At 41.9% G+C, this 22,330-nt stretch overlaps 1 protein-coding gene across 1 annotated transcript; it reads left to right on the top strand.

Annotated features, from left to right (window-relative positions):
* Nucleotides 1-1,797: 1,797 nt before the first annotated feature.
* Nucleotides 1,798-22,059, top strand: LOC100766854 (cytochrome P450 4X1). The gene is made up of 11 exons (XM_035439713.1): nucleotides 1,798-1,935; nucleotides 2,887-2,931; nucleotides 5,229-5,356; nucleotides 7,794-7,921; nucleotides 7,999-8,153; nucleotides 9,532-9,632; nucleotides 10,131-10,321; nucleotides 16,453-16,586; nucleotides 17,901-17,965; nucleotides 19,236-19,318; nucleotides 20,590-22,059. Exons 1-11 carry the CDS (start codon nucleotides 1,812-1,814, stop codon nucleotides 20,756-20,758), a joined length of 1,323 nt encoding a protein of 440 aa, XP_035295604.1. The 5' UTR covers nucleotides 1,798-1,811; the 3' UTR covers nucleotides 20,759-22,059.
* The last annotated feature ends 271 nt before the right edge of the window (nucleotides 22,060-22,330 follow it).

Raw genomic sequence — 22,330 nt, forward strand, 5'->3', positions numbered from 1 at the left:
TTCCTCCTTTAAGCTCCTTCTGAATATTCATCACCTAGGATGTAACAAGCCCTCCATAAATGCTCACTGTTTACAAATGAATATGTATTTCCACTGTTTGATTATATCAGGACCTAGATCTCAGGATCTTGACCTTTTAGTGGATCTAAACTATCCAGAGGCCAGTTCATGGATGAGTGGCTGACTGATAACAAACCGATGTGGAAGGTGGTTTTCTGCCTCTTCTGAGGATAAGAATGGTTACGTGATGTGAAGTCATACAAGGAAGAATTTCAACAGTCTTACATTTTCTCAAAAGTGGAGACCCCCATGTGTGTAGGTGTTCCAGCCACACACACATCACACATACACCATAAGTAGATGTATGGAAATCTTATTTTCGGTTATTTATAGGGACTACTTAAGCCACTATCAATCTTGTCCTAAAAGTGAAAGTCTTGGGTGAAGGAGATGGCTCAACGGGTAAAGCATTTGCCTTGAAAGCAAGAGGACTAGACTCAGAACCTACATAATGCCAGGTGGGCAGTGAACTCTGGGTTTTGTTTAGAGACTGTCCCTCAAAGAATAAGACTAAAGGGGATAGAGAGATGGCTCAGAGGTTTAGACCACTTGTTGCTCTGGCAGAGGACCAAGATTCAATTCCCAGCACCCCTATGGTGGCTCACAACCATCTACAATTATAGTTCTAGGGATTCAATGCCCTCTTCTGGCTCCTGCAGGCACTAGGCATGCATGTGGTACACATACAGATGAAACAGATATCTGTACAAATACATCTTTAAAAACTAAAGAATAAAAGGAAGAGTGATTGAAGATGAGTCCCAGAATCAACCTGAGGCCTCCACATGTATATGCACAGGTATTAGGAGCACCTGAATACACAGGTGTGCCCACACACATTCAAACATGCCTATACACATGCATGTATATAAGAGAGAGAGAGAGAGAGAGAGAGAGAGAGAGAGAGAGAGAGAGAGAGAGAGAGAGATGAGAAAGAAAACAGAGAAACAAAGGTTCTGGCAGTGGCATTTGTACTTTGTAGTTTTCATTATAAATGCTGGAAGCTTACTGTGCATGATAGCTCACACCTACATTCCTGCACTCAGGAGCCTGAAGAAGGCTTGACGTGATTTCCAGACCAGCCTGGGCTACATTAAGAGATTCCGTCTCCAAAACAGGAAAATAAATTCTGGGAGATGAGAGTTTTGTCTCTATGTTTGTTTCAAATTCCAGGAACCTGTAGAAAGAAGTGTTCTGCTATTATGGCTGAGGAGCAGGATATTTTTATAGAAGGAGTTGGCAGGGCTATAGAGAGAAGTGTTTGTTGTTAAGTCACAAGAAAGAATTGCTGATCAATAGTTAGAGAACAGAAAAAGAAAAAGGAAGGGTGAGCTAGCCAATGGTTGTGTTCGGTTTACCAACAGGAAGCCTCGAGTAGCTTCTAGCATAGGAAAACGAAATCTGCAGCCTCTCAGCCCCAGCTCTAGGCCTGTGATGTCCTCAAACTTGGGAGAGTGAGACTTAGCTCACCTCACCCTCTGCTGGGAAAAGTTTATAGGATGTGTCGTCGCTTGATAAGGCTTTGGTCTGATGGTGGAACATGTATTTATTAATGTCCTTGTTTAGGAAATTGTCCCCAAGGTTAGAGATCTTAGAGAAAGAACAGTTACCTCCCCTACAAAAGGAGCCAGATCCCTCTGCTGCACAGCCCTGTGGGAACCCTGAATTCACCCTGTGTCTGTGTCAAGGCAATGTCAGCCCCACTGACTCTGTAATTTCCTGCCCTTTTTTAGTTTCTTCAGGATGATAAAATGGAGAAGCTTGATGAGATTGTCAAGAAGTACCCTTGTGCCTTCCCCTGTTGGATAGGGCCATTCCAGGCATTTTTCTATATCTATGACCCAGACTATGCAAAGATATTTCTGAGCAGAACAGGTAAGAAATGAGACAAAACTCAGAGTCCTAATCCTCCAGGAGTGAGTTGCACACGATACACGCAAAGATTAGCCCCGGGCCTGGAAAAGATACTGAGCAAGTATGGAGAGGGGGCAGATTTTCCCAGGTTAAGGGGCTTCTTAGGTGCCCCCCAGTTCCTTGGCTCCAGGACCCCATAAATCCCAGCTGCCACCACCAGCCTAGGTAGGGGCTTTCCTTTGCCTCCTTGTTTTGGGGACTTTTGAGTCAACAACACTGCTTCACGAATGTCTCCCGGGGAAATCAGAAGCCTACCTACAGAGGTCTGAACAAAACCTAAAGCAAAAGAGCATTAACTTACCAGTCCAAACTCTTGGTTATGGTCCAAATTGTTCTGTTCCTTTGTAGAGCATAGGTCACTCCTCCCACCCACCCAACCCATTTACAAGTTTCCTATTATGCATAGCACAAAACTACAATGGCCAGTTTGAGCTCTGCCAACTTTGTGAAGATCTCACATTCGAATCTTTCCTGTGTTTCATATCCCTCACCCTTACCAAACCTAAGCAAAACAGACCTCTCTCTGTCCCTCTGCTCCAATCTGTCAAGAATTCACCTCTTCAGAAAAACATACCTGAGAGTCACAAGAACACCAAGAGGCCTTTGTTCTTCAATGTCTGATGTTTTCCAACAAGCATACATGACCCCACCTCCATTCTGGAAACTTGTCCACTCCCAAGCCTGCACTGTTGAGGGAAATAGAAACCAGGGGAAGGTATGAGCTTAGGTCCTGGGACTTCTTCTCTGGGACTGGACCAAGACGGGTTTTCCAAGCCTCCAAGGCTGTAGAAAGTGACTCGGGATTCCCTTGTGTCCACTGTCTGCACTGAGTGCAGGCAAATGAAGAAAGCCTTCCCCGACTTGAACTGGCCATGGTGTTTTTCCTAACGCTGCCTTTTCTTGATTCTGCAGACCCGAAGGCCCAGTATGTGCACCAGTTAATGACTCCATGCATTGGTATGTATGTGCCACCCACTCTCACTCCAAGTCACTTTTCCATAGCAGAGCATTGCAAAGAGACTCAAATCTGAACTCAGAAGCGTCAGGAAAGGGACATCAAATGCATACAACATGAATGCAGAGTGGGAGACCATCTAGGAGAAGGAAGGGAACAAGCTAGAGGGAGGCAGGGGATACAAGGGATTGGGGTCGGGGGCAGAGGGAGAAGGAAATGAGTGAGAACAAAGTATAATGACATATAAATATGAGAATGCCATAAGGAAAACCAGTATTTTGTATTCTCATCTAATAATATCATTTTAATGTTTAAAAATAAAATCTGGAGACCTGAATTCAGCCCACATAAAAAAGAGGACATGATGCACTTATCATCCCAACACAGGGAAAACAGAACAGGCAGGCTCCACAGCCAGCCTAACCCATTTGGTGAGTTTCAAGCTAGTGGGAATCCCTATCTCAGTTTAACAAAGAAGCAAACAGTGAATGACACATGAACACACATTCTAAAGAGCAAGATCTATGAGGAGAGCTACCTAGGAGAGGGTCAAAGGGGAACTCAAAGGTCAACCCAGCACAATGTCACAGAGCACTCTTGTTTCTCTCCTCAAAGTCCCATTTTCAAAGGAAAATGTGTGGGAATTTTTCAACACCTTAGCTTCACTTCAGAACATTTTTAATCCTTTCACCTCTCTTGTTTTCTTGTATTTTCCTTTCTTTTCAGAGTGCTCTATTTTTATATGCCTTTCAGCAAAAATTTTCTCTGGTGTGAAGTTTGGCTCTATCCTGTGAGAAGACAAATTAAGCTGCTTTCTCACATGGTTGATGTTTATTTTAAACCAGAAAGAAATTAAATGGAAGAAGATAGGCTTTGGATTCATAGCCCCTTAGATTTGCATGCTACTGTCGACTCCAATAGACTATGTGAGCATGATTTTAGGAATATAATTTAATCTCTCTAGGACTCATTTCCCTCATCTTTGAAATGGGCATGAGAGTCGGTGTTGTCGCTACTGAGAGAGATCAATGTTGTATTCTCAGCACTTCATGCAGTGGCCAGCATTCTAAGAGAACCAACCAGGCAAAAAGAACCTGGCAATTTGTAAGCACTCAAAAGGGGATGCATTTCACAAAATCCCATCACTGAGAACAGGAAATAAACACAAAGTCCCATCCCTAACCAGGAAATTTTCAATTATAACCTGCTGGAAAAGGGAAAATCCGTTTTCTCCAAATGGAGTGGCCCTGTGTGTATCAACCACACTCCAGGGTGGGCCTCATGCCCAGGAGTAGTTGGCCAACACAAAACAGACTCCGTGGTTTATTGTGCACTTTGTTTTGACTTAGTCTTGTCTTTTATTTTGTTTGTTTGTCTGTTTTGATTTTTGTTTTTTATTTTTTGTTGCTTTTGTTTTTTGAGAGAGAGGAAAAAACATGAAGTCGGGTGGGCAGGGAGTTTGGAAGGATCTCAGAGAAGCTTGGGGAAGTGAAAAAATGAGATCAAAATATATTGTATAAAAATGTTGTTAAAATATTTTAAAGGATGTTATTCAAATTTAAAGTCCTTCAACAGCCAAATATGCTTTAAGATTTATTTTACTTTTATTTGTGTGTGTGTGTGTGTGTGTGTGTGTGTGTGTGTGTGTGTGTTTGTCCATGAATGCCAGAACAAAGGGTTGGATTCCTAGATCTGGAGTTACAGATGATTTGAACCACCCAGTGTGGGTGCTGGGAACTGAACACCAGTCCTCTGCAGGAGCAGCAAATATTGTCAACCACTGAGCCATCTCTCCAGCCTCTGAAAGCCAAACCTTAATGCCAGCGTATTCACCAATAGAAGATTGTGAAGTGTCAGCCTTGATAAGTGTTTCCACTTGTCTAGAGCTCGAGGTGAGGGTATCTGGGATCAGATGGACAGCCTTGCCCTGTCTCTGATGAGTCTATATTCACAGTAATGTTTATAGATTGGTCTGCAGCAAAGAAGAAGTGGTTGTTTCTCCATGAGCTGTGTGTGCCCTCATTGAATCAGCACAACACAGGTACCACATTCCATTGCTGAGAAACTACACCTCACAGGGCATCAGAACTTTTCAGACTGTGCCAAGCTTTCTCTCAGTGTTAAATGTATCCACCCCAGGTGTGAGCATCAGAGCTGACACCGACTTCATGTGTCAGCTCTTTAACACTCACCACCACTTCATGACTGCTTGTGACTCAGTCACATGAGGCTGTCATGTGGCCCTCATCTCGCCTCATCTAGTAAACTGCATGAGGTTCTGTGCATTTTGTTTCTCAAGGAAGAGGACTCCTGAATCTAGATGGACCCAGGTGGTTCCAACACCGCTGCCTCCTAACTCCTGCATTCCATCACGATATCCTGAAAACTTGTGTGGACATGATGGCCCACTCTGTGAACACGATGCTGGTAAGTGAAACATTAGATTAGACATTTATGTAGTGGGTTGAGAAAAATCAAGCCTGGTTTCTAGAAATTAATCAGAATACAAGTACCCACTGAGTAGTGATGTCTATGTAAGCCTTTCCTGAATTCTTCAGGTGATTAAAAATGAAGAACTGATCCTCCCGTCTTTAGTTGTCTCACATTCTCTGGCAGTAAGACTCAGGTGGCAGGTGCTGTGGGAGACAGGTAAGGAAGCCAAGAGGAGCTAACTGGTTCCGATTTCAGAGGGGACTCAAATTTACCACCAAATAAGTTGATTTTCATATGCCAATATTAAGAACAAGAAACTCCTAGGCAGAGTGATGGGAGACAAGGTTTGAGGCTGAAGTGGACTTGTCTGATGCTATGAAGGACTAAGCATAGAGAGGTTCAGTGCCTCTGTCACCTCTTATAGGTGGTGGGGGATCTTGAGGTGAGTGGCACCTTCCAAATAGCCAGGGACTGCTGCAGAGGGCATTCCTGTTGGGGTGGCTTCTGACTTAGAGATGAGTTTTATCAAAAGCTCTATTGGTGTAGAGGTTTTCACTTTTTTAATGTATTTATTTTAAAAAGCAGACAAATGATTAATGCAGTTTCTTCATAAACTTCCGATACCAAAAAGCCAAATTTTCCTCCTTACCTGCAGGCCTTACTCAGTCTGTCCACAGGGAACAGTTGTTACCAGCTTGTGGCTGGGCACTGCCAAACTTCCGTGGGAGTGGAGTGGGACACAGCGAGGGGGGGTTCTCAAGGCAGAGACTCTGGGAACGGGGTGGGGAGGAGAGCATCCTCCCCTGTGCTGCTCAGTGTCTGGCACAGTCAGCTCCACCATTTTAACCCCTCCATTTCTAGGAGCCATTCTATCCTCTGCGTTTCTCAGGCCTGGGTTTCTCTGCGCTCCTGTCACACTTCCTCCTGCTGCACACTTCCAGAGCATCTCAAACTCAGAGGCTTGCCCCTCCTCTCATTTCTTCCAAACCTACCACATGGCTCATCAGCTCTCCTTAAATGCCTGCATTGAAATATCACACTGAATTCTATTAATAGGTACAACAAATATATGGTCATCAAAAAATTAATTCTTTAAAGGGCTAACTGTTTAGCTGTAAGCCATCTGACCAAATAATAGACACTTTGGTGAAAGGCTTTCAAGTTCTGCTTTTTATTCAGTCTCCAACCATTCAGTACCTAGTTCGTCATCTGTAGGTACCCAGCATTCAGCACCAAGTGACACCTGGAGATGCTCAACAGACATAGGTTGAACTGAATATAAACATTTCCATTTATTTGCATTTTACACAAAAAGTGCTTGTTGTGATAGATACATTTATAACTGAGGTGGGCACTTTTTGGCAACTTCGCAGTCGGAAAACACATTTCAGGATATGCGAACAGGGCTCTGTCTCTGGGAAAGTTAGGGACAGCTCCCTGCAGCAACTCCTCTTCCAGGCCTCATTCTGTCCCCAATGTTTGAATCTGAAATGGCTTTTTTATTGTTTTTATTTGCAATTCTTTTGCTTTTCAAGACAGGGTTTCTCTGTATATCCCTGGATGTCCTGGAACTCACTCTATAGACCAGGATGGCCTCAAACTCAGAAATCCTCCTGCCTCTGCCTCCTGAATGTTGGGATTAAAGGTGTATGCCACCACTGCCTGGCTTATTTGCAATTTTTAAGTTAAATATAATTGTGTCATTCCCCCTTCTTCTATTCCCTTCAACCCCTTTCATGTTTCCCTTCTGAATTTATGACCTCTTTTCTTTAATAATTATTGTTACATGTATATATAAATGTTCAAATATAAATGCAACCTTTTGGTGTTGTTTGTATGTATATGTTTTCAGTACCAACCATTTGGTATTGAATAACCATTTAGGGGGCTCATCCCTGGGGAAGACTAATTCTTCCCATCTCATCATACCTTGCCAGTAGCTCTTCATCTAGGATTGGGGCCCCAGATTTCCCCCATCACACCAGCATGTCTATTGGTGTTGCTGATTACTGAATCTAAGATGTTTCTGAAAAATGTTTTGAGTTTATTTCAAGTGTGGGTGTGGTGGTTGAGATTAGTGATGGGATATCTATCAAGGGGGCTGGAGGTGGAGGAAGCCCTGGGGAGAACCCCGTGTATTGCAGTCTTAATTAGGTGGTGTGGAGCTCTGTGTTGTTTGGCACACAGCCGTGACAACCATTCAAAGACCATTTACCAAATGTGAAGTGTGCATCACGCTCTTTCTCACTCATTTAGGGCATGCTTCCCTTCCTCGTGCCCAAAATAAACACATGGGTTATTTACTCCTGGCCTTTGGTTCCTGTAAGGTCAGGGTTTTGTCCCTGAGATGATAAGGGCAGGGTTAGGGAAAGCAGGCAAATAAAGACCATTTGATGATGGCAATGATATTGATCTTGGCCTCCTCTGCCAGGATAAATGGGAGAAGAGTTGGAGTGCTCAGGAAACAACCATGGAGGTTTTTGAACACATCAACTTGATGGCCCTGGACATAATCATGAAATGTGCTTTTGGCCAGGAGACCAACTGCCAGATAAACAGGTCAGTGATGGGTCAGTAAATGAGCTCACTGTGATCTAAGTCAATTATTAACCCATTGTTCCAACTTTGTCTTCTAGAACCTATGAGCCTTACATGAAGGCAACATTTGAACTTGGCGAAATCATATCTTCTTACTTGTACAATTTCTGGCATCATCATGACATAATTTTCAAATTCAGCCCTAAGGGTCACTGCTTCCAGGAGTTAGGCAAAGTGATACATCAATGCACAGGTAAAAACATGGGCCTGTCTTAAGTGTGGGTTACCCAAAGCCATGCACCATCATGCCTATCTTATGTGTAGAAGAATAAGTCTCACAGTAAGCAAGAAAAGAATTCTTGTTCTTAATGGAGCTTTAATATGGACACTGCCCAGATAATCAGTTTCACTCCTTTAAGATAAGTTTATACCCTCATCCCCATATATTATACAATTTTATTATATACAATTATTACAAATACATATATAACAAGGGAGCATTTAAGAATCCAAAAATGTACATGTCATGTGGCCTTCTTTGCAGTATGTTAAGTAATAATTACAAGCTAAAATGCTTGCACAGAATAGACACAGAGGAAAAAACAGATGTTGGTATGTGTTCAAAAGACACCCAAAATCTGGATATGGTAGTGCTCACCTTTCATCTTAACACTCAAGAGGCTGAGATGGGTGATCTCTGTGAGTTTGAGACCAGTCTGATATATATGGTGAGTTCCAGGACAGCCTGGAATTTTGCCATGTGAATGTTGGGAATACAGCCTGGGTGCTCTGGAAGAGAAGCCAGTGCTCTTAACGACTGAACTATTGGTCCAGCACCAACAATAACTTTGTTGACAATTTCATGAATGTACACAATTCTGATCATGTTCACTGCCTCATGTTACTCCCTCTCGTCCTCCCTGTGTTGCTGAAGCCCCTCTTTCCAAATACTCTCCCTCCCACTGCAGTGGCTTTTTTTTTGTAACTTGCTGAGTTTTATTAGTTTTGCTTCCATGAGCACGGGTGAGAATCTAAACTCTTGGATGTACAGAAAATGTTTCTGAAAATCAAAACATACTACTCTACTTACTTCCATCCAAATTCACTTAAAATTTATATGAAATGGTAGGTTCAAATAAAAAATTGACCCCAATTATGACTGAAAACAAACAAATTCCTGTAGAAGGTGCTTGTACAGATTCTACCTGTCCCATGCTCTGGTTTTGTCTGTTGGTTTGCTTTCTTGTTTTTAGCCCCTTTACCTATGTATGTTGAATGCTTTCTCTGCTGGCTATTTCATTGGATAATTTCTATGAAAACAAGATTCTAGACTGAGGAGGAAAGCAATGATTGGCCACTTGCATCTAACTTTGCGATCACCTTGACTATATTGCTTGCCTAGTGATAGAAAATGATTTTCATCTCCTGCTTGGAACTTTTATTTAAAAGTTGTCTGTTGATGGAAAATAAACCACTCATAAAAGTTCAATGTATGTAGATGTAATATACCCACTCTGGCCTCTGAAAGCAGATAAGACTTGAAAGTGTGGGCTCTGCCTTGATTTATAATGTATTTGGCTTTGATTGACTTATCTGCCCCTTTGGTAATGAAGACCTCTTATTCTATACAGAAAAGATAATTCAGGACAGAAAGAAACTCCTCAAGGATGGAATAAAGCAGGATGACACTCAAAAGTCTCAGGATTTTCTGGATATTGTCCTTTCTGCCCAGGTAAATGCACCAAAAGTCTAGGCATGCTCACACAGCTTCGGACCTTGTGAGAGAATGGATGGGCAAGCAAAGTGGGGATGGGAAGACACGAGCAAACCTCTCCAGACTGCTGTGGGAGACGGCTCTTGGTGCAGTCTTGAGGAAAGACTAGGAGTCAGCGAAGGTTGAATTACATGTTTGCCATGATTTGGAAGTTATACAGATACCAGGAGTTTAGAGACCCGCAGAAAATTGAAAGCATGGATGAGCACTTTAAAAAAGAAATGTTGAGAAATTGTGAAGAAATTTTCCAAATGCTTATGCAAAGCCTGCTTTGCTTTTGACATTGATCCTCCTTTGTGCTCTGGGAAAAGTGGGACTCATTGTAATATGTAATATGAACTAAACTTGAAACCTTTATTTGAAACTTGAGCATTTCTGTAAAACTATCATTTTGATGGCATCTCCAAACATCTGTGAAGTGGTGTTTCATTCAGCTATCTCTGCTGCCTGTTATAGGCTGAAGATGAAAGAGCCTTCTCAGATACGGACCTGCGGTCTGAGGTGAACACCTTCATGTGGGCAGGGCATGACGCCTCTGCAGTCAGCATCTCCTGGCTCCTCTACTGCCTGGCTCTGAACCCTGAGCATCAAGACAGATGCCGGACAGAGATCAGGAGCATCCTGGGAGATGGTTCTTCCATCACCTGGTAAGATCTGCAGCCCTCAGTATGTCATCTTAGCTCTCTTCTTGAGATTTTGCTTATCCCTTACCCTGGTGCTTTGGTGACCATAGTGTCCCAAGGTATGTGTATGCCAAAGCATATGAGGCAGGCCACTTGTCTCTTCTTTCTGAAGAGAGCCCCGAGTTAAGTTTGTCTTCTGCAAAGGAAGTTCACTATCCAGAAATCACCCAACACTATTTTTTTCTATACAATGTTTGTTTCTTTCGTCCAAGCTCTGGCACATTAGAAATGAAGAACAGACCTTAGGCTTGCATGTAGAGCTTCAAAGACAAGACTCCAGGGTACTTGTGTGCTGAGAAGGCTGGAGGAGTAGCTGCATCTTTGCGTTCACTGTAGCACCCAAGCTGATTGCCTGGTCACTGGTGTCATGCTTCAGGATAGGGTGGCCTTTGACCTTTGAAGATATTAAATAGTGCATGCTGTTGTTGAGTTAGAAGATGTAGACTGACGACAGTTTAAGAATTGAGGCACTAAAATGATGGCTAAGATTTTGTACAGACCCTGTCTTCAGTGATCTGCAGTTTAAGGCAAGAGAGAGACCGTCACACCGCAAAGTAAAGTGCTCACGGTAAAGGCAATGACAGAGATATTTTCTGACCACCAGATTTAAAAGACAGATTCCCACCCTGGCCATGGGGGTTTAGTGAGACACGGCCCCCTTTCGGATCTGATGCTTCTGTAAAGAGCAAACCAGGAGAAAGCCTCAACTTTCTTAATGAATCTTGCTGTTAATAAGCTCTAGATAATGAACAGGTCCCTCAGACGTGTGGTTTACAAAGAAACAATGTATCCCTGATAAGTGGTGCCTAATGCTCTAGTCAAAGAGACAGAACCATAAAAATGCTAAAGACCACCGAGTCCCATTTCATAAGCAAAGGTCAGCTCAGAAAACAAAAACTGAAGTTCTAAAGGCAGTAGAGAGCTCATTTTATAAGGAACTAACAGTCATTTCCTACCATAAGTTCAAAGCTTCATCTAAGGCTGAGGAGAGGGCTCAGCCAGTAAAGTGCTTGGTGTACAAGGATGAGGACCTGAGTTTGATCCCCAGTACATACATACATACATACATACATACATACATACATACATACATATATATGGGCAGAGGGACAACAAGATGACTCAGCATGGAAGAGCCTGGTCTAAATTCAATCTCCAGAATCCACTTAAAGTTAGAAAGAGAGAACTGATTCCATAAAAGTTTCCTCTGGATCTCTGTGAGTTCGAGGCCAGCCTGGTCTACAGAGCGAGTACCAGGATAGGCTCCAAAGCTACACAGAGTTGAAAAAAGAAAAAGAGTTGCCTCTGATCATGGCATATTCACACCCTCCAACCACACACACACACACAATACCCTCATCCAGATAGCATAAAATACAATATTAAGTAATGATTTTTTACTGATAAAAAGTATGCATGTGTGTTTGTATATATAAGTACTGTTTACAGTATGCTATTTTGACCCATGTATGCATTTTGAAATAACTAAGCCAATGGGCATATCCATTAACTATGTAATTATTTGTGCGGTTAGGGCATCTAAAATATACTCATTGTGCACGTTCAAACATACAACAAATTGTTAACAATTATAACAATGCAGCTCCTCCACATCTAACTAGAGTTCTGAACCTCTTGTCATCACATTCCTGATTGGCACTGCTCTATCCTCTGCCTCTACAAATTCAGCCTCTTAAAGCCACCTGTAACTGGGTTCATGGGGTGTTTGTCTTTCTGTCTGGATCATGTTGCTTTGCGTAATGGCCTCCAAGTTCATTCACGTGTTAACAAATGAAAGACTTCCCTTTCACTGCTGCATAGATAGCATTGTGTTGTGTGTATGTACTACGTGTTCCTTATCCACTCTTCAGATGATGACTCGGGCTGATTCCATATCTGGACTATAGAGAATAAAGCTGCCATTGATAGAGTGACTTCATTCCCTTTAAATACATACTGACAAATGAAATTTTTGAGTCAAGTGGTACTTCTTTTTGTAATTTTTTAAGAACTTCCATGATGCTTTCCATTTGGTTGTATTGATCCACGTTGTCCCTGACAGTGTGTAAGGATCCTATTTTCTCCAACTCCTCACCAATATTTGTTTATTTTCCCTTTCTGTAACACATGTGTGGTGATATCTCATTGTTGGTTTTAATTTTTTATTTCTCTAACGATTTTCAATGTTGAGAAATTTTTCACAAGCCTGTCAAGTATTTGTAGATCAGTTTTTTTTTGTTTTTTTTTTTTACAAATTGCCTATTTAGACCCTTTGCATGAGTTATTGGAGTTCTTTATATATTTTTGAATATCAATACATTATCATATAAGTGGTTTGCAAATATTTTCCTCATTTTGTAGGTCATCACTTCAGTCTATTTTTTCTTTTGCCATACATAAGGTATGTTTTCATTTAATGTAAACTCTTACTGTTTTGCTTTTGTTGTTTGTGCTTCCAAGAGAAAATTCAAATATGACTCATGCCAACAGTCATCTCTCTATCATTGGTTTCTCTAGTAGTTTTACAATCAGATAGTGTTTTAAGTCTTTATTCGGTTTTGAGTTGAGCTTTGTATATAGCATAAAAATCTTATTTTATTCTTATTGTGTATATATCCAGCTTGCTCAACATCAGTCACTGAACTGAATATTCTTTCCCCACTGTGTGTTCTTGTCACCTTTGCTGAAGATTCATTGTCCATAAGTGTATGTGTGGATGTGGTTCCAGGCTCTCCACCTGTTCCATTTGCTTTTTATGCTACAGCTTCACAATAGATCTCCAGATCACGTATTGTCTCACACAAAGGCACTTTTGTCTGTGAATCATTGCTGCTGGGAGGATCCAAGTGGGGGACCTCTTATCTTATCATCTTTTTGACTAGTCCATTTCTGTTTATTCACCAACCTTGGAAGGTTATTATGTCTGTTTCTAGCATGAATTCAATGCTTTATCTTGTTTGTTATAGTTACTTGGGAAACAAATAAGGCTGGGCACAGTGGTGCACGCCTTTAATCCCAGCAGGGGCAGGTGGATCTTTGTGAGTGTGAGACCACTATGACCTACATAGCGAGTTCCAAGACAACCAGAGCTACAGGGGTCTCAAAAAAAAGAAAAAAGGAGGAGAAGAAGGAGATGAAGCAGGAGCAGAAGCAGGAGGAGGTGGAAGAAGAGGGAGGAGAAAAGAAAAGAAACTCATGTGTTGACTTTGCTCATTCTTGATTGGTCTAAATTTGAAAACAGTAATTGAGTCCTAGCCAGGTTAAAAAAAAAAGTGCAGATGCTCTTTTAACTATTCTCTCTTTTAATGAAAGAAAGAGGAAAAATACTATAAAGAACACATTTTCAAAGATTTTGTTTTGTTTTTTGAAACAGGGATTCTCTGTGTAACAGCCCTGGAACTTGGTCTGTAGACCAGACTGGCCTTGAACTCACAGAGATCCACCTGCCTCTGCCTCCTGAGTCCTGGAATTAAAACCACCACCACCCAGCTCAAAGATTTATTATTTTTTTTAATTATGTGGGTATGGGTGTCTGTGGGGGGGATATATATGCATGAGTGTAGGTGCCATAGAGTCCAGAAGATGGTGTCAGATCCTCTGGAGCTGGAGTGTTCTGAACCACCTGACACAGATGCTAAGAACTGACCTCAGATCCTTTGCAAGAGCAGCAAACATTCTTAACTGATGAGCAATCTCCAGCCCCAGAACACATAAAAAATACTCCTCTATAACATACTCATCATTTTCATTAATGAAATCTACATGTGACAATCAGAAAATGTTAAGCAATTTCTCTCTTTGGCTCCTTGTCAGGCCATTACTATGTTGGTTTAAAATCTTCTGCTTGCTGGAGATGGTGACTCATGCCTTTAATCCCAGCACTAGGGAGGCAGAGGCAGGTGGATCTCTGTGAGTTCAAGGCCAACCTGGTCTACAAAGTAAGTTCCAAAACAGCCAGGGCTACATAGAGAAGCCTTTTCTCAAAAAAAAGTAATAATGATAATAACAATAATAATAAATTGTTTGCTCAGAAGATTCATGTAAGTTCAAGGCCAAACTGGTTTATTCAGAGAACTCCAGGCCATTTTGGGCTGTGTTGGCAGAATTTTTTGTCCTGCCAGCCAGTTCCCAAATAACCACACAGAAACTTATTATTAATTATAATGATTAGACAATAGCTTAAGCTTGTTACTAACTAGCTCTTACAACTTAAATTAACCCATATTTCTTATCTACACTACCACGTGACTTAGTACCTTTCATCAACACAGCATGCTCATATTGCTTCTCCCAGTGTCTTCTGGGACTCCACCCTTCTTTATCCCAAAGCTCTCTTCCTGTCCCCAAGTTCTACCTAACCTCTTCCTGCCTACTATTGGCCATTTAGCTCTTTATTAAGCCAATAAGAGGAACACACCTTCACAGTATACAAAAAGATTATTCTACAACAGAAGACTACATAATGAGACCCTGTCTCAAAACAGCAACAAACTAAAATTCTTCTTTTTGTTGGCAATGATATGGGTAGTTGTTTTTCTTAATTATGTAAGTCCCAGGGTAGACACAATTACTCATTTATTTCCTCACCTTGATGGGGAAAGAATACAGAATTGGAATTTTACATTTCAAAATGCAGGCCAACACCTGCATTAAAGTAATTCATCAGAAATAGAAATGTGATTAGGCAAAAATGACTAGATATATCTCTTTTGAATAGCTAGGTATACAGATAAGCTATTTCATTCTTTTCCTGTTCTCACTTAAGACTTGCTCTGTGGGAAGTTCTTTTCATCTCGTAGGCAAAATCTTAAGGAGTTTCATAGAGTCCCATCTACTTAAATCTCAAGCTAGTAACTATCTTGTCTAGCCCAGGGCAATGGCAAACCCTCATTCATATGCTCATCCACTTGGAACCTCTCCCTTCACCCCTTCTGGGCCCTTCTTTGGCCTGGAAGCCATTAGAGTGAGAGGAGTTTGTTGTTGGCTTGTCTTATTGTCCAGCTTCTCCCCTACACAAGGCTCTGACAATATCAGAAATGATACCCCTGTGAAAGGAAACTATAGTGGCTGTGCCAAGGGTTTGGCAAATACTTTGTGCATTGCTCTTCTCTTGATCATTACATCTGCAGGTATCTTGAAGACTCTCTTTCTGGAACTTTCTAGTGCTGATTCATGGGCAGGGGAACTCTGAACACAGTGTTTCTCTAGCTGGTTTGGAGCTTGCCCTCCTCCTAGTCAGTTCACTGACTATCCCCTCCCTACCCTACCCCACCACACCCCCGACATGTCTGTGCATCCCTACCTCATTCAGTTGCTCTCCCCTGCCAGTCTGTCTGCTCTGGGTCGCTTGTGATTGGTTCTGTGCTTCCTAAACTCCAGGGAGCACATTTCAGACCCTCCATGTAACCTGAAGTCAGCCTCCCCTTATTTAGTATGAGTAGCACCCTACTCTGTTTTCCAAGGTACTTCAATATTTCTTTTTTTTTTTAAGAATTGAATTCTTTATTTGTGATATTCATAAACGTTGCTATTCTATGTTCTATCCAGGAAGGCAATTTTCTCCAATTATCAGGGTTTTTTTGTTTTGTTTTGTTTTTTTATAAACAACAACTTGAATTCTATTGCATGAAAGGCTACAAATACACGTTAACCAAGCAGAATACATATATTTTGTTTTACAACTTGCACCTAAAACCCCAGTACACATAGCTGCTTCAGTAGCTATCAGAGCAGTTTGGGGGGTACTTCAATATTTCAACAATTATCTTTACATACTTTTTTCTCTCAAACTTCTTTAGCCTCTTAGTTTTTAGCTGTGCCTTCTACACTCTTCCTTTACATGAAGAGCTAAGGGTCACAGCACTACTTTACAGAAATCCTGTTGTTAGGCACATGGCATCTGTGTGTCTGCCACCTTTGGACTTGAGTTGACATGGATACAGAAAAGGTCACATTTTAACAATGTGCTGTATAAACCCAGACAAAAATCACTTTACCCCAGTGATGCTTACTAGGAAAAGAAATCAAATAGAGAACAGTCGATACAAAGTGGCTCTGGAGTCTCAGTCACTTCCCTCCTTCCTTTGTCGTCACAGGGACCAGCTAGATGAGATGTCATACACCACAATGTGCATCAAGGAGACACTTCGCCTGATTCCTCCCATTCCATCCATCTCCAGAGAACTCAGCAAGCCCCTTACCCTCCCAGATGGACACTCGCTTCCCGGAGGTCTTCATTCTTTTCCTAAGCATGAGATCCTGAAGGTCACAGTGATGATAACTAGTAGGATCTGGGGCTTCTTGGGACATCTGAATTGGAGTTAGGCAGCCACTAAAAGCTTGGAGGATAATTCCCCAATCATATGTGAGCCACAGTGACATTCCTAAGCCACATAGCCAGTTAGAGCTGTTAGGTTCCAGCCTTATTTTGAGAACCCCAGTCAAGGGTTTCTTCTGTTATGGGACATTGTCTCTAAGATAATATTTGTGAGGCTGAGTTTGAGATCCAAGTGGTCTTTACAGGAGATGCACACCATTGTGTTAGTGTAGGAGATGGGAAGGGGAGTACTTATCACCACACCAACTCAGAAGGGGACAATACTTCGTCTGTATAAAACCTTCACCTACATTGTTTCATTTCCCCCTTTGAATGGGATCTTAACAGACATGGGTTCAGTACTTTACGGTTTACAAAACACTTCTAAACCTTTTTGATATCTCCAAAAACCCATTAGGAAAACCCCAATATGCACATAAGTTAACAGATGTGAAGCAAAGCTAGAACTCTTGGAGACCCTGTATGTGAAGTCAGATGTTCCTGGCAGGACATGTAGGTGGCAGTAGGATCAGATAAGATATCATTTCCCTTGTCTGCTTTAGTGTCGACAGGTCAACAGGAGACCTGAGGCCAACGCTGACAACCCATGGCTGTAATTTTGTTGACAGAACCAAAATTATTTTGGATAAGAAAATGCTTCTCAAATTCCTTCTCCTTTGTCTTTTGTTTTTTTAATCACCAACTCTATGAATATTTGCCCAAATTCTCCATCTTTCACGGATGAACAGTGCCAAGAGAAATTAGCCACTGGATCTTTAAGGTAAACAGCCTCTCTGGAGTGCTGCCTAGCTGGTAACTAATTTCAAACGAGGCAGAACGCTCAAGCACAGTTTAACTCTTTTTCAGACACCAACAGGTCTTTAGCATAAAAACACAAATTAAGTAAACAATTGCTTTGAAAATTGTAGTTCATCCTGGCAGTGGTGGCACATGCCTTTAATCCCAGCACTCGGGAGGCAGAGGCAGTCATATTGCTGTGAGTTGGAGGCCATCCTGGTCTACAAGAGCTAGTTCCAGGACAGCCTCCAAAGCCACAGAGAAACCCTGTCTCAAAAAAAAGAAAAAAACTATGGTTCAAACCCAAGCCCATTCTCCCTCACGTCCTTCTCTGGTGGAGCTGGCACACAGTTCAGCTCTTCCCTCCAGGAAGAAATCTCCTGCACACTACAGCAGCTGACAGTTTGCTCCATTTCCCTCCTGCTTCAGGAATGACTGTGGTTCTTAGCATTTGGGGTCTCCACCATAACCCTGCTGTCTGGAAAGACCCAAAGGTAAGATGTCTTTTGTGGACATGCTCCAGAGAGTCGTGGTGAGTGATCTGTGTTGACAGCTAAGCATGCAAATGGCTATATGGTGAAAGTAAATGGCCCTGGGCAAACAAACATAAAAGTCAGAACCATGTAAAACTCACCCACTAACAATCTTGTCCTCACCTCATATCCTTTATCTTTATTGCGATCTAAAGATCTTAGTCCCACAATCTGCTCCCAACCGTCACTGACTGTTTCAGTCACTCACCTGTCAAGCTCTTTGGAACATCTAGTAGATATCTGCAGGGCTTTGGCTGGTCAGTAGAGCCAGCTGGGCAGCTCAGTCTCTTTTATTGTATGAAGCAATCAGGATCCTGGAGCTATTGATGGCACATTCAAGTTGCTCAGTTCAAATGCTCCATAAAGGAATTATTTATGAAGATATGGGCAGAAGTTCAGGGAAGCAAGTGAAAGTGGGTATCATTCAGAATCATTTATCTTTTCTAGACCTGATGGGCCCCAGAAGGGAGAGTTACATAAACTGTGGGAAAAGAGCTGGGAGCTAGGGAGGAAACATCAAATAAGCCCATGCAGAAGAGATTGCCAACCTAAGACAGCCAATAGGGAGGAGCCAATGAATAGTCAACATCCCAACCCCTGGGCTGCCACTCTTCAGATTCCTATCAATATTTTAATTGTCCCAAACCCATGAGGTCAACTGTCTAGAGCTCAGAATAGCCTCAGAAAGAGAGAAAGGAAGACCTAGATAGGCAAGGAGATGTGTAGAAAGCCTGAGTTGATTCAATATGCTTGAAATTCAAAACATAAGCACTAGTGTTTACTTCTATGATAACCACTAAGGCTTTTTGTTCTATTCTGTAGAATAGGAATCTGAACTATTACATCTCATTTGGACTTGGCTTCTAAGTGGGTACACTCTTAGACTGGCTAGCAGACAAGTCAGGGGTGGGCCAGATAAGCCCTCCAGGTCTATAGAGGTGTTGTTCATGTGGCCACTGAACAACTTGGCTAATTGGAATTGCAACATGGAGTTTGAAGACACAGTACCCTCCCTCAAAAGTGAAATATTTCCTTAATTATTTATATTGAGTACATGATAGATATTCTATTTAATAAAACCTATTTTTTAAATTTATGCTATCTTCTTAACATGTGGCCCAAAGAACATTTTAAATAACTTATGTGGCATGTGTTTCTGTGTCAGCACTAAGTAGCACCTTAAAAGATGTGTTGTTGTCAAGACGGTGGCAGCATTGTCTTCTCATTTCAGGTCTTTGACCCCTTGAGATTCACTAAGGAGAATTCTGATCAGAGACATCCCTGTGCCTTCCTACCATTCTCCAGTGGCCCAAGGTGAGGACAACTTGAAGCTGTTGAAAGTATATACAAAAAAAACTTACTTACCCATCAGGCCCTCTGATCCACTAGTTCCTTCCCAGAACCCATCTATTCAAAAAGGGCAATACCACTTAATATCGAATCCCCTGAGTCATGCCTCATAAAACAACCCTGCAGTTTAAGTGTTGTTCACAGGCTCAATGCTTGTAGGAGAAACAGTTTGTGGGTGACTCCAACAGTCATCTTCTTCAGGGAGGGTATCACATTGGACATTCCAATTCCACATTCTTGCAAGGAGCAACGTAAGAAAAAAAGTCTAAGTTTCAATATTTGGTGTGAAAACTCTGTTTTACTCTTGTTGTGTAAGAGAATTTATGTGGGAAAAAGTATCACTAATATGTCTCCTCACCCCAGAAAGATGATCCCCCCAAGAGATCATGATATATTAGAGTCAAATTTAGTGAACCACTGAATTTTTGTTGGGACTAATAAGAGTGAAGGGTTGCTTATGGGAATAAGGGTGGCTCTAAAGGCACTGTGTATGAGTTATTTTTCTATTGCTGTGAAGAGACACCATAACCAAGACAACTTATAGAAGAAAGAGTTTAGTGGGGGGGGGGCGCTTACAGAATCCAAGGGTGAATCCATGGTTGTCATGATGGGGAGTAAGGCAACAGGCAGGCAGGTGGGCATGGCACCGGCGTGGTAGCTGAGAATTTACATCTGATCCCCAAGCACCAAGCACAGAGAAAGCTAACTGGGAAACCTCAAAGCCCACCCCACCCCACTCCCTGCCCCCAAGACACACATTCTTCAACAAGACTCACCTCCAAATCCTTTCCATGCCATTCCATCGACTGTGAAGAAAACATCATTTTCAAATACGTGAGCCTATTTGAGGAGCATTCTTATTCAAAATAAGCTGCATTACCAAATAGTCCAAGCCAGCACAAGTGACCACTCACGAAAGCTGCAACCCTGGAGCTCTCTGCACAACTTACAGGCATCTGGACTGGTCTGACAGGACTCTGGGAAGGTCTGAGAGGCAGCACAGCTGGTCAGTCTCCTCTCCAGCAGTTGTTTGCTGTTTCTGTAACTCGGGAGAGGGGCCCTCATGAGTCTTCCAAGTCACAGCTTGTCCAGATCTGAAGTCTGTTCACCTCTGGAGTTCCTTGAGTCCTTTCCCTCCCATCTGGAGAGAATGTTTCAATCAGAGGAAACTGCTAAGCAGCCCTGGACTCCAGACTTGTTATTCTAGAAACTAACCCCTTTCTCTCCTTCTGCAGGAACTGCATCGGGCAGCAGTTTGCCATGCTGGAGTTAAAGGTGGCCATTGCTTTGATTCTGCTCCATTTCCAAGTAGCTCCAGACCTCACCAGGCCTCCTGCCTTCTCCAGCCACACTGTCCTCAGACCCAAGCATGGAATCTATTTGCACTTAAAGAAACTCCATTAATGTTAGATACAACGGGGCAATGGTAAATTTCTTTTTAAGTTAAATTTATAGCCAGTGGTCCAGGCAATTGGAGAGGACCATATGTCTGATGGGAGAGTTGGAGGATCGTGGGTTGGGGCATCTCTACAGCTGCACATTTACCCTCAAGACATGTTCAGGTAACACAGGTGACCCTGGATATGTATTACTTGGAGAGATTTTCAAGTTATTTTCTAATGATTATGTCCATGCCTATCACTGCGTGACTTCTATATATTTTCTGTTTTTTAATAGTTTCCATAATTACATAAGTAACAGGAGAATGGATGTGTGCTGAATGTAAAAAATTTTCCAGCCCTAGGAGGTGTAGCTAAAATCCCACCTCACCCGGGCTGCACTCTCTGCCCTGACAGAGCCTCCCGCTTTCCCAAAAAGCAGAGTAATTTAGTATGCATTCTTTCTGACTCTTTCCTGCATATTCCATATATAGTGTCCACGTGTGTTCTTAGACATGAGATCGTGTCTGCATCGTCCTTGCATTTTCTCGATTACTAGAAGACCCACCCTAATCACTGTCCTAAGGTTGTACTTTTCTACAATGTGAGTGGCCTATGACTCTTTAACTTTCTACTATTGGATAGCTAAATAGATTTTTTAAATGTATTCAGCCATTGTTCTCTGCCCCCTCCCGTGTGTATACTCAGGTGCACATGTGTGTCCAAGCATGTATTCACATGTGTCCACATGCATACAGAGGCCAGAGGTCAGCCTCAGGTGACATTTTTAGGTTCCATCCCTTTTATTTTCAGACAGGATCTCTTATTGACCTAAAGCTCACCCAGTAGGTAAGACTAATGAGTCCCCATGATCTACCCGTCTTTACCTCCCCAGCTCTGGGATTACAAGCATGTGTACCATGCCTGGCTGTTTTTACATAGATTCTGGGGATTGAACTCAGGCCCTCAAACTTGTATAGCAAGACTTTACCTATTGAGCTACCTATCTAGTCCCTGTCTTTATTGAGGCAGCACCATCTATCTTTGTTTTTCTGTGATTTTTTCTTACTTACCCATATATACTTTATATATTGTGGATAATAATTCTTGCTTATAACTTTTATTTGTAATTTCCAGATCCTTTTGCTTTTATTAACTGTAGGTATGATATATTTTATATATGAAATGCTTTGATTTTCATAAGTAAGCTATACTAGCAGTGCAGTAGTGGTGTATCCCTTTAATCCCAGTACTAAGGAGGCAGAGTCAGGCACATTTCTGTGAGTTCGAGACCAGCCTGGTCCACAAAATGAGTTCCAGGACACCTAGGGCTGTTATACAAAGAAACCCTGTCTAGAAACCCAAAATAAATAACAAATAAAATGTGTACACACTTTTCTTTATAATGTCTTGATTTCGAATCTTAAATAAGAAAGTCTAAACTTAGAATATTATAAAAATATTCTACGTATGTTCCTGATGCTAACTACTCTTATGAAGCCTAAATGGAAACTGCTTAAAGAGGTGGACCTAGGGTGAACTGAATTTTGAGGACCTTTTCCTGGGCATGATTTTGCATACTTATTACTCCAGCAAG

The sequence above is a fragment of the Cricetulus griseus genome, chromosome 2 (genome assembly GCF_003668045.3).
Source record: "Cricetulus griseus strain 17A/GY chromosome 2, alternate assembly CriGri-PICRH-1.0, whole genome shotgun sequence".
NCBI classification, from domain to species: Eukaryota; Metazoa; Chordata; class Mammalia; order Rodentia; family Cricetidae; genus Cricetulus; species Cricetulus griseus.

Bases quoted from the DNA above. Each gene is read 5' to 3' on its own strand.
- LOC100766854 (XM_035439713.1), top strand. From the start codon at position 1,812: ATGGAGAAGCTTGATGAGATTGTCAAGAAGTACCCTTGTGCCTTCCCC. The intron at 5,357-7,793 runs GTAAGTGAAACA...CTCCTCTGCCAG, and splicing joins ACTCTGTGAACACGATGCTG to GATAAATGGGAGAAGAGTTG. The intron at 7,922-7,998 runs GTCAGTGATGGG...TTTGTCTTCTAG, and splicing joins ACCAACTGCCAGATAAACAG to AACCTATGAGCCTTACATGA.